General features: G+C 33.9%; 2 protein-coding genes across 2 annotated transcripts; one reads left to right on the forward strand and one right to left on the reverse strand.

Moving 5' to 3' along the window:
• Positions 1-964: 964 nt before the first annotated feature.
• On the forward strand, positions 965-5,447 carry LOC119603046 (GATOR complex protein Wdr59). Its single transcript, XM_037954910.1, has 9 exons — positions 965-1,369; positions 1,436-1,646; positions 2,259-2,391; positions 2,522-2,672; positions 2,736-2,909; positions 2,972-3,646; positions 3,711-4,811; positions 4,879-5,100; positions 5,306-5,447. Exons 1-9 carry the CDS (start codon positions 1,073-1,075, stop codon positions 5,381-5,383), a joined length of 3,042 nt encoding a protein of 1,013 aa, XP_037810838.1. The 5' UTR covers positions 965-1,072; the 3' UTR covers positions 5,384-5,447.
• A 30-nt stretch (positions 5,448-5,477) lies between these two features.
• On the reverse strand, positions 5,478-12,471 carry LOC119603037 (enhancer of mRNA-decapping protein 4 homolog). Its single transcript, XM_037954898.1, has 14 exons — positions 11,779-12,471; positions 11,521-11,726; positions 10,307-10,689; positions 9,988-10,241; positions 8,875-9,911; positions 8,610-8,813; positions 8,354-8,551; positions 7,980-8,291; positions 7,598-7,802; positions 7,301-7,541; positions 7,070-7,235; positions 6,773-6,990; positions 6,414-6,706; positions 5,478-6,342 (listed from the first exon to the last, which is right to left on the reverse strand). The coding sequence occupies exons 1-14, from the start codon at positions 12,087-12,089 to the stop codon at positions 6,156-6,158; spliced, it is 4,215 nt and encodes a 1,404-aa protein (XP_037810826.1). The 5' UTR covers positions 12,090-12,471; the 3' UTR covers positions 5,478-6,155.
• Between the last annotated feature and the right edge of the window lie 578 nt (positions 12,472-13,049).

Genomic DNA, 13,049 nt, shown 5'->3' on the forward strand with positions numbered 1-13,049 from the left:
AATATAAAAGATGAATTTAAGAACTAGGGTTCTATAAATCGACTTTCGAATAATCGAACAATCGACTTTTTGTCGAAAAAAGTCGAAAAGTCGAAGTCGACTATTTTGTTCCAAAAAAGTCGATAACTCGACTATGGTCTGTGAAAAAAGTCGAAAAGTCGACTTTGTTAATAAAAGTCGAAAAAAGTCAAAAAGTCGGAAAGAAAGTTGAAGAAAGTCGAAAAGTCGTAAAAAGTCGAAAAGTCGGAAAAAGTCGAAAAGTCGGAAAAAGTTGAAAACTCGAAAATTTTAGAAACAAGTCAAAAATAGTCGAAAATCTTAAAAAAGTGGAAAAAAGTCCAAAACTCTAAAATAGTCGGAAAAACTCGAAAAAAGTCAAAAAATAGTCGAAAATAGTCAAAAAGTCGAAAAAATCGAAAAGTCGGAAAGAGTCGAAAAGTCGAAAAAAGTCAAAAAAAGTCGAAAAAAGTCGAAAAAAGTCGAAAAAATTCGAAAAGTCGACTATTTATAAAATACTTATAGTCGAAAAGTCTAAAAGTCGACTTTTAATTAAATGAAAAAAGTCGAGAAATCGACTTTTCATAAAATTCAAACTTAGTTCTAAATTTGTATCGTTATTAAATTATAATTGAACTCATTGGTCATTGTTGAACCAAATAGTTTTTAGTTAATTGTTAACGTTTTTTTCAGACATTTTTCGACTTGTCTCGACTTTTTTACGACTGTTTCCGACTATTTCAGACATGACTTTTTCCATTTTTCGACTTTTATTTTCAAAATCGATTCTTCAACTTTTACACGATAGTTTATTTATCGACTATTAGGATAAAAAAGTCGAAAATTTCTTCGATTATTTTAAAGTCGATTTGTAGAACCCCAATTGCTAACACTCATTATAAGACACGGCAGCACTGATTCCAGCTGATAGACATGTCATCATTTTATTGTGAATATTGCTATAAGAAGCAGTTTTATTTTCTTATCAGTGTTTTTGTTTTTTGTTTACATTCATTGTACTTTCAATATTGAACTATTATTTGAATTCAATAGGAATAATTCATTAGAAATAAAAATGCCATCAACAGATACTCTACGAAATGTTGAGCGAGGAGGCGAACGAGAATTATCGAGTTATATACGACAAAGTGATAAAGTCTATGAACATCGGGAATCGCAGGCCACAGCCATGACGGTAGATTATACGGGTCAGTGGGTGTTGTTGGCAGGACGACGTCATCTAGCATTGCAGTGTTTAGGTCAAGACGATGATGATGGCTTCCTAAGAAAATATAACACAAACTCAAAGTATGAGGTTTCGGCAGCTGAATTTGCTATTTGTCCTGAAAGTAAAGAATCCTGTGCTATTGCGGTATGATTCTCTTGGGTGATACTTTTATTATTATTTGCTAATCGGATGTACATATATTTTTTTTAGACAAGTCAACATATTGATGTTGTCACTTGGGGAGCTGCTGAACCTCGTTATATTCATTCACTTCGCGGTCATACACGTATGGTGACTGATATTGATTGGCACGGTAAAAATCCAAATCTTCTAGCCAGTTGTTCAATTGATACATTTTCACATATTTGGGATTTGAGAGATTCTCGTAAACCAACATTATCATTTAGTGCAGTTTGCATGTGTAAGTCAATATTTTTGCGTATACTTATATCCATATGTACATTTGTGCCTACATACATATCTACATACAATATTTTTGTATAAACTTGTTGCATTTTTACAATAGTTCTTAGTTGTTCTTTTAGTAAATTCGTAGTTTTGTAATATGCTTATTGTTTAACTTTTATGAAATTTTGAATGCTAGTAGACTCTGCCATATTTATGATGTATATCAGATGCGGCGTAGATCAATTGTATTGTGAGCGAAGAGTGCTACAGTCCATCGACACGGTCCAGGTCTAGCTAGTAGCATTCATAAATCTCTTATATGGCATTGTCTTTTCTATTCTCTGCCATATGTATGAGGTATATCAGATTCGGAGTAGATCAATTGAATTGTAAGCGAAGAGTGCTACAGTCCAGCGGGTCCAGGGCCGAAATTATGGCATACGATATCGATCGAACTCTCCAATAAGATTCTATTGAGATTTCAATCGATATCGTATGCCGCAATTTGGGCCCAAGTCTAGCCAGTGCCATTCATAAATATCTTATATGGAATTGCCTTCTCTATTTCTTACGATTCGTAATTGTAGCATTGATAAAAAACATTTTTTGTATTGTTTTGGTACAGCCGGAGCAACTCAAGTTGGCTTTAATCGTGTCTCCGGAAATCTTTTGGCTGCAGCACATGATGGTGATTTACGTATTTGGGATATACGTAAAGGATCATGTCCTATACACTATATTACTGCTCATCTTAATCGGTAAGTACTTACATATTTATGTTTACATTTATAATAAAAAATACTTTTAAGACAATTTTAAAAGAAACAATTCGCAACTACTTGTGATTTTGAAAATTATAATTCGATTTCCTTTAAAAAACACATCTAGAGTTCATGGTATAAATTGGAGTCATCGTAGAGAAACTTGTTTAGCTACAGCCAGTCAAGATGGTACAGTGAAATATTTTGATATTAATAATCCAAGGAGAGCTGAGAAAATTATAACTACCACGTCGCCAGTATGGAGAGCAAGATATACGGTATGGCAAAAACTAAACAGTTTATTTAAAATGTATCTATCTAAAACTTTTTACTCCTGATAGCCCATCGGTAATGGCTTAGTAAGTATAGTGGTACCACATTTAGGACGTGGTGAAAATAGTTTGCTACTATGGAGTAATAGCAAGCAAAATGATCCGGTATGTTCCTTTGTGGGTCACACTGATGTTATATTAGATTTTGCATGGCGTCCAAATCGCATGAACCAAATGGAAATAGTGAGTGATTTTAATTGATTTTATTTTTAATTTAAATTACAAATAAATACTATCGTTATTAGGAATTAGTAACCTGGTCACGCGATCGCACTTTGAGAGTTTGGAAAATTGATGATAAAATGCTAATGCACTGTGAACCAGATAATGATTCGAATGAAAATTACGACATGACCCAAGAGATGCGAATTGAAACGCCTACAAAATTTCAGCCCATGCATTCTTCCTCTTTTCAGAAACCATCATTGCTTCGCACACAACCAGTAGCAGCATCGTTGCCTATCGAAGCAATCGATGCACTGCATATTTCAAACATGGTACGTTCGCGTTCTCCACCACCAACTATTTCATTGCGTACGCCTGCACATAGGCGTAAAGAGGAAACTGCAGTGGCACGATCGCTTACCGATCAACCGACTTGTTCATTACATCATGAATTTTCTTTACTAAATACAAATATGCCGCATATTGAAGTCGATGTATTGGATGCTATAAAACGATATGCTGTTTTTAATATTTCGGCAGGTGGGCATGTTATTGTTTTGCAAACAACGTTTCCCACCGAGTATCCTAGTCCTAATATATGTCCCGAATTCACATTCTGTCCTGGAACTACAATTCACGAAAATCTAACTAGATTAATGATGAAAGTGCTAAAGACAAATGCCTTGACACGCGTTAAAAAGTCTCGCACCTGTTTGGAACAGTGCTTGAGAGCACTGGTGACGGCAATGAAAAAGGTAAGTTTATTTTTAAGAGATCATTGTATTACACTGTAAAGTTTCCATTTGAAATTTCACTTAGTCTGGTGGTGGTTCTGACAAGTCACAAATGCGTTTGCAATCTCCTCGTCTGGAAGGAGCCTTAAGTGGTGCTTTGCATGATGCTTGCATACCATTTCCCAGAACTTCGGCAGCTACTTTTAATCCAGTAGGAATGTTGTGTAGTTTTGCGCAAGTTCTCAATACAAAACGTTTGACTCTAAGACATCAGAATACCACTCCCCGCACATTGTCCGCCATCAATGGCGGCGGCCTTTTAGGCAATGTAATGGGACCCCAACCAGTTCTATACACCCATCGGGATTCGAATGCCTCTTTTTATTTACAAGATCGTATGAGCTCTAAACATGCAAAAAATCGGTCAATTCAAAAGCCAGTACGCTCGACCGCTATTGTTCACATATACGAATGTTATAAACTCCTCAATATTAGTCGTATAATGGCCAAAGAGTATTCCTTAGATAAGAGGAACATTATTGAGACATGTCGCAAGAATCGACAAATATGTGAGAATCATGGTCGCTATGATTTGTTGCCTATTTGGACTATGGCTGAAATGATAGCCACTCCCAATGTACCACAAACCGAAAGCATGAAATATGAAATGATTCTCAATGAAGATCCGTTTAAGAAGTGCCTTTTGGAAGCCTTAATTATGCATTTCGCAAGTATGGGCGATTTGCAAACGGCCGTGATGTTGGCTTGTCTGTTCCATCCTTTTGGTATTAATGGCATGAGTGTATGTGGTTCCGGAGTGGTGGGTGGTGCTGGTACCAGTGGTGCTAATGTTATGGCATCATCTTCTAATAATCTAAGTTATCATAGTAAATTACCAAATCTTACACCAAATACATCGCCTTATCACACAGTCTTGCCCATAGACACACATGCTTCGCCGTCCACAAAAAATGGTGCAACTGGTTCGAATGTGGCGCTTTACCTTAAACAGTTGCGCAGTAATTCATGGTCTGATTCCCTAGACTGCGTAGACAGCAAACATGTTAATAGTGAGTTGTATGCATGTTCCCTAATACGTCGATCTCGCATACCACTATTTGATCAATTCAAGAAGTTATATGCAGAAATATTGTACGGTTGGCAATTGTTAACAATTCGATCGTTGGTAAGTTTGTGCAGATTTAATGGAGAAAAAATCAAAGAGATAATATTGTATTTTTATGTCTTATAAGATTTTAAAACACACCGCATTTAGCAAAAGTCCACCGCAAGGTGTTGAATTTGTCACAGAATGTTCGGGCTGTAATAAAACCAAACGTACTTCTGCTTGTGGTCCTTGTCAGCGACCAGTTCTCTTTTGTGCCTTATGTTGCATACCGGTAAAAGGAGCAGCAAATGCTTGTTTAGCCTGTGGACATGGTGGTCACTTGATGCATATGATGCAATGGTTCGAGGTAAGTCAATAACATTTATTCCCAACTGACTATCGGGGAAAAATATACATAAACAGATATACGATTTCTTAGATGTAAATTATTAATTTTGATATTGCACCAAAGAATTTTTTTTAATATGTAGTTTGATATGGTCTAGAGTCTAGACGCCAATAATAATAAGTTAATTTTTTTAATTAATTAATTTCATCTCTTTCCTTTCAAGAAACATAATGTATGTGCTTCTGGATGCGGCTGCCATTGTTTAGAGCAGACAGCTCTAATGCTGGAATATATTAAATAGTTAAATACCATAAGTATAAACAAAATAAATAGTTATATAGTTTGTTATTTTTGTTTCATTTTAACTTTGATTTGTTTTATTACTTATACTAAACGTTTTTTTTTTTTCGAGGGATAAATATTTTTTGTTTTTTTTCAAGTACAATATATTATGACATTAATTTGTTACAAAAAATACTTAAACTTAATGAGCTGTATAAATGTTGCACATTTTAGTTTTTAATTAAAGACAAAAGTTTTCATATTTATCTGTTATTTAAAATTAAGACAGTCAGTCATACTTAAAAGTCTGCAAGCGTTTCATTCAGTTTGGTTTGCTCCAATGGGATGCGTTCACATGTCTGATTTAACTTTATTGCTTTTCTACTTAATACGCCACAAACATTAATGAGTTGAAAAGTTAATTTAAAGTAATGTCCTTAAAAATTTTTAAAAATAAAATAATCTTGCACATACTTTGTACGAAATGAAAAAAAATAATACAATTCTTATGGTCAAATTTATTTTAAATGTCGTCAATGAATTAAAATATTACGAAGGGAGATAGAGATAGATACACAAATTAATCAAAAATTGTCACGATAATTCTTATCTTTAAAAAGTGGAAACAAAAAAGAAGGAAAACACAAATCATGTAGATGTAGAATTTAGCAAGAATTCAATTCTTTAAAATCATAATATATAGAACTAAAAATGCTTGGCGTTTTTTGATTTTAAAATTTTTTTAAATTAAATCGGTATGCGTTTGAGTGGAGAAAGGGAAAGGCCGCGTATTAGAATTGATCTTTGTAGGCCTGCACAGCTTTCATTAGCATGCGTACATTGCTGCATTGTGAACTCTTGGGGTAGTTAATAAGAAACATTTGGCAATTGCGGAAAAGTTCTTGCAAAACTTTCGGTGCATGTTCTCTTGTAATAGGGTCCATTGGGTTAATGGCCAATAGCGCTTCAGCCAAATAACTAAAAGAAATGGAGATAGTGTATTATATTAGAATATAAAAAACATGTTTGTATAAATTTGAGGCTCATACTTCTGTTTGAGTTCATTGTGATCGCTCATATCGGCCGAGATTTGCTGTATTAAAGAGAGCAAAACCTTTTGTTCCAAACAGCAGTCAGGTGTAAAGACGGCATTATGGTCGGCACTCTTCAGGGTGAATTCCACCAAACTTAAGTCATTGGCTAGCAATGCTTGATGGAATGCTTTATTTATCTGTCCCTGCAACAAAAGATGTCTAATGGTATCTTTGACTCCGTACATAGGTGCAGGTGTATTCGCTTGTGATCGTATGGCTGCCACTTGATTTTCGAAAGATTTTCGCACCTAAATTTTGTGATATTAAATAATTATTTCAATTTAATGGCAAGCGTACTTTTACTATGACTTTACCTCCGATCGTATGGTTTCTTGAATTTGTCGCGACAGTAGGAGTTCCAATCCTTTGATATCTTTACGTGTTTCTAGCATAACATCTTGTACACCGTTGCGATGTTTAGTTAAAATAGAATCCAAATGTTGACGAAAACCAGAGAACTTATTAAGAATTTCCTCTGTAGAATCGTGCATTGGCTGCAGTTGTTGTAAATAATTATCAAATTGTTCCATAACTAAACCCAAATGTAAATGTTGCGAAAATATTTATTTATCTCAACGACTGCAAATTTAGTAAAAAGGAAAAATACTTACATTCTTTAATACCCACCGAAAATGCTTCATGTAATTGTTTAAACATGTTTTGGGAGGATTTTTCATAGGCGGGAATTAAAGTGCTGGACATGGATTCAACGAAAGCAGCCTGCAAACTACCCTGTACTCCAACCAATACTGACTTGCCAAAAGTATCGATAATCGTCTAAAAGAATAATTTTGAAAACATTAATTTACAAAATTTATGTACAGACAGTTCCAAAAACATACTTTGCTCTTGCAGGCTTGTGCAATATTCTCCTTAATCATTAAATCGAATGCTGAGAGTTTTTGTGCCACATTCAATTGTATTTGCTGCTGCATATTATCGAGTTTGGCTGCCAACATAGGAGCCAATTGCCGTTGTATTTCCAGAGTCATTACTTTGGACACCATTTCGCCAAATTGAGTCAGCACGTATTGATTCATTATTTGCATTATACTATCACGCAATTCGCGATTCTGAACATCTCTAAAAACATAAATCAATTGAAGTAACGTTTAATAAATTCATGAACATTTACTCACTTTCCAGCTAAAAATGAGGACAATTTCCGATTATGTTCAGTTTCGTAACGGATCAAATATTTCTCCATTAGTTTGGATAACTGCATTTCCAGTTTGTAGCCAAATTCAGACATATTTTTGGGTTTAAAGTTTCCATTTGCCTTTTTCAGTTCGGACACTTCATTTTGTAGACTATTTATTTGTATCGATTGCATTTTAACCAAATCTGGAAATAAAAGTATTTTTGTAACGACGAAAATTGAAGTACTCAGAAAAAAGTAAATAGTAAAGTAGCTGTTGTTAATTACCAAATGTTTACTACTTTCGACCAGCTAGCGATCTGACTATCTCTTTGTAATAGACATATTGTCACATTTTAAAGATTGGTTTACAACAAACTTACCAATTAGTTCACTTATTTTTCCATTTATGTCACTCAAATCGTTAGCAACATTGTTCATATTATTTGCCGCAATATTGTTGTTATTATTGTTGTTGCTACTATTGTTGCTCGTGTTGCCGAGCGTTGGTGCCAAATGACTATTGCTAAGGTTTGACATTGAGGAGGCATTAACAGCTTGTGAAATTAGATTAGCTGCATTTTGCAACTCAGCCGAGTGTTTATTATTCGATACTTTCGGAACATCGGGCACTTTGGGCCAATTTGTGGTGGTTGTAGTTGTTTGTGCTAATTTAGTGTTTGTTGGATCTGAAGCTAAAATAAATGCAACGTTAATTTTGTAAAAAGAGTAATAAATAATAGTTTAAAATAACAACCAGTAACATTAATATCATCTGTTCCTGTTGCATCAGTTTCGGTGGCATTTTCATTGTTTTCCTCTAGCAACTCATCGCCACTATAGGAACTCTTATCATACTCCTGCAAAGACATTATCTCTTGCACTTCACGACTAGGACTTGAGCCACCACTAGCCAAATTTTCACCTATATTTCTACCAGGATTTCTGTCAATTGCTATAAGAATTTTTAGTTTCAATACAACCGTATAACTCATTAATTGTATACATCATACCCATAAAGTTCTTTTGTGATTCTAGATTATGGTGTTTCAGTTGCATTTTTTGTTGCTCTTTGTCTTCAATGATTTTATTGTTGACCAAATTCAATAGGTTTATATTTTCGGGTTTAACAGGGGCTGCATTTTGACCAGCTACACCAGCCAACATCAAAATAGTATTAAGCACTTCACTGCTGACATTTTCAGGAGTTTTGCGCTCTATAAAAGTACAAGTAAATGAAAAATTAACAATAGTGAAAGTTATATAACAAATCTATACCATTGTTGGACGATGATGTGGAAGTGAAAGCATCCGGCGTCATGAGATTTAATTGAGGATAATTCTTATTTGAGGTTGATACTTTAGGAGAAGGATTACGTGAGTCGGCATTATTTTCCGTAGCAATAACACTTGGTGCCGCAGCTGCAGCAGCTGCAACTGCAACCACAGTCGACCCAGCTGAACTTGAGGCAATATTAGCTGTGGAAGATACGTTGGAGGAGGATGCAATATCTAACAAAAGTTCCAAAGCATTTTGTTTGTTTCCTGAAAATTCATCCTTAATTAGAGGAATATTACGTGTAAGCTCTTCTACCTCGCTTTCGTTACGTATAACCTCTACATCGTCATCATCGTCAGTTCGTTCATTATTTTCACTTGCATTCGATGCCAGAGCTTTATTGCTTATATTATTTCTGCTTACAGCACTAGTATCGCTGCTTGACATGGTGCTCTTCACATCAGAATTCTCCGGCACACTTGGTTGGTACAATATATGACACTCTTGCATACTTTTCGCCTGGACAACGTACATGTGAACAACAACGCAATAAATAGACGAAGTTTCTTCATCGTAGTCATCTAGTTCTTCACACATGTAATTATCGTTTGAACACTTGTACCGTCTTACGGCAGCATCGACTATGGAGAAGGAGAGTATACCAGAACTGAGAGGAAATTCGGAAATACTTTTGATGTAAACGACAGCCGGCGTTGTCATCTGGGATGTACTGCTGGAGGCAACGGTACTACCGCTGTTATCTTTATTGACTACTTCCTCACTATCAGATGTTTCTTCTTTGATTGCCGGATAGCAGCTGCTCGTGTTTATGATTTGCATCACATAACAGGTACGTGTCTCTAAGCTGGACACAACCAAATACGACGAAGTTCTATCCAATTCCGCTATGAAACGCAATGGCTTTTCAATGCTACAACTGAAATTTATTGTCTGCAAACAATTCCATGTGCCGCAGTCCCAAACTTTAAACTCCGTATTGTTATCAGCCCCCGTTATAGCAAATTTCCAATATGTACTTGATGCGCAATATTATAGTAAAATGTTTTATAAGTGAAAAAAAAAAAAACTGGTTAAAGATATGTATGCCTTACTCTGAATTGTTTTTAGTTAAATTGTCAAGAAAGAAGAATGATGATACTGGCTTATCATTATACGGTTTCCATTCGTGGAGGCAACGAGGATCCTTGTCATGGATATATACTTGATAGAAGCGTATAACACCATCGGTACTACCAACACCCAATGTGGAGCCATCTGGTGATAAAGCAACCCAAGTTATTGTTTTCGTCTCGTCATAATGCCTCAAATAACCCGATTTTATATCACTTGCTTGACATTTACCCATCTACAATCAATATTACATACTTAAAATAAAAGAACGAATCTCTTACATACATACGCCATACATACCCCCTGATCGGCTACGACTATATTAACATTGAAACACTGAAACAATGATCCACGTGCCCAAACAATAAGTTGACTATCGTCGTCATCCTCTCCTGGCAGTTCGATAAATGGACACCACGATATTTTATCATATTTTGGAGTATAATTTGTCAATGGATCTTCAATCTTTAGAATTAAATTGCACACTAATGTCCCCTCCTGCAATACGATTTGGTGCACATACAGAGAATTTGCATCAATCGATGCCAATATATGCTCTTTTTCAATGTGAGCAAATTGTAAATCTAATACTTCTCCAGACATTCCCTTGATTAAAGCACGCAAGCCTTTAGCCGTATTGACAACACGAACCATGCCTTCCATGCGCGATACTTTGTTGTTGACTGTGAAAAGCATATAATTATTATGAGAATTATGTTTAAAGATCCAGATATTAGTAAGTACAGTTAAAAAAATATTAAAATTTCTGTTCAATGAATGTAAAATTAGTAGATTAGTTACGATCAAGGATATAGATATTAATTAAAGTTAAATAATTAACAGTCGAAATAATCCTAAACAAAACTTTCTTGGATTCTTTTTCTAATAATTTAATTTAAGATAATTTACTTCCTAAGGAATTGCGATACATCAGTTGGTTATGTAATAAGCTTGTTATATGTGAAAAACCTGATCATGGTATTGTTTTCCGGCACCGGTACTTTCTGCATTTGATAAAGATTGCGACAGTCAAATTAGAAGGTATTGCGTACGAGCAAATGCTAAATTTGTAATTAAATGCTTGTAAAAATTACTGATAATTTCAAATTACTTTTTCACTTATATTCATTTAAAGCTCATTGAGTTATAACTTATGTGAGTGACATTTCATGTAATCTGCAAATTTACTAGGATAGCAAATAATATATCTCCATTTTAAATAAATGTGTGGAATATTTCTGTTCTTTCTTCGTATGAAAGGTATAATAGTGCTGGATTATATCGAAATTTATAGAATAAACATTGAGAAAAAGTAAATTTCCAAATAAACCTGTGATCTCTGTTCATCGGCACTTTTTATCAAACTTCAAGTTGATATGTATTGGTACCAATATATATTCAATTATTTTTGATAATTCGGGTATTTGTAGGAGTATAAGAGTAGTTGCAATATAACTTTTATATTATGAATATGACATGTTCTAAATGGGTAAACGAATTTTCCATCAACGTACCATTTATGGCATATGCAATATACTTCTCATCAATATGGACGGCAATCAAATGTCCTGGGTAGTTTTTCACCTCCCATATGTAGTCAACAATGTTCTTCAACTTAACCTTTGATGAGCCATGATCATGTGTGCCAGGATTAGCTATGATTTTAACATGTTTACTTTTAATTTCCTGACAACATTGTTTATCGCCAGACTTAAATGATCTGAGAATAAAATGAATTAGTAATATTTAATGATTTTTTAATGAAAACTTACATTATTTTAGTATTATTATTTATAATATTATCAGTATTTTCCGCCATAGTATTTGATGGCAATGGAACGACTCCAGCAGCTGGGATTTGTTGACCAATTGTACTCATGATTTGTTTATTGAAAAGGCGAAAAGAAACTTTCACTTTTGATTTAATAATAGGGGACAATTGCGGTTGTTGGTTTGTAGTTAAGATTATTGATGGATTGGCAATGGAAGCCTGTGAACTTTCGAGAGAATTGCCACGCCTTTGAAAACTCCTCAATAATGATTTCTTTAAAACAGCGTCAACTGTTAGCAGCGCAACTAACATTTACAATACAAGTTTATAATATACTATTGAACTTTTAATTATTATGTTCTAAAGCGCTTTTAAGTTGAGTTTTTTGCATTACAAATAAAAAATATGTACTAAACCACGAAATTGATGTAGATCTTTTCTTTTTTGCAATTTTTCTTTTTAAGTGCAAGTAAAAATATTTTTACACTTTTGTTGTTGCTCTTCTCAATTATTTCGCAAAAGTTTAACTTTTGCAATTCCTTACAATGTAATTGGAAACAATATTTCACAAAAAATATATTCTTTATTAAAAGGCATACAAAACTACTACTTATTTTTCACTTTTGCAGTTTTTTCTACTTTTTTGCACAAAATCAGAAATGCCGCATCCAGCAGATACCTGCGCTGACAAATACTAAAGACGACGAATAACACTAAACATTTCGGCGGCGGCTTAAAAGCGGCGTTAATCCGCTAAGCTTTCTGCTGTATGAAAAATTTTTTCAACGATATTAAATAACAAATAATAAAAACAAACGAAGAAAATAAACAAAGGAAATATTTTGAAAATCGGTATTTTAAAAACTGTTTTATGTTAAATCGGGGTTTATTACAATATTCTGCTGCGTCGAATCTAATATACTGTTCACAATATCATATATATAATATATAATTTATATAATATATAATATATAATTTATATAATATATATTTATAATTTATTCTTATGAATACTCCTCGAAGTTATTAGATACATTTTGTGTCCTACACCTATATTTTAAAAACTCCTTAATGTGTTTTTCCCGTTTTCTAAATATGGCAATGTTTTTTTCTATATTTACATTTAAATTAAACTTCAAAAATCGCCTTTCTTGAAAAAAAATTAAATTGAAACAACCTTCTATATTTTTTAATCATGATAAAATGGTTAAGATTTTATTAGTGTTTTGTTCCTTAGAAGAGTCAGGGAAATATTCCTGTGAAATGTAGTGA

Source organism: Lucilia sericata, unplaced genomic scaffold, assembly GCF_015586225.1.
Source record: "Lucilia sericata isolate MDLA Ls3-8-SP2 unplaced genomic scaffold, ASM1558622v1 Contig000009F_arrow, whole genome shotgun sequence".
NCBI lineage: Eukaryota > Metazoa > Arthropoda > Insecta > Diptera > Calliphoridae > Lucilia > Lucilia sericata.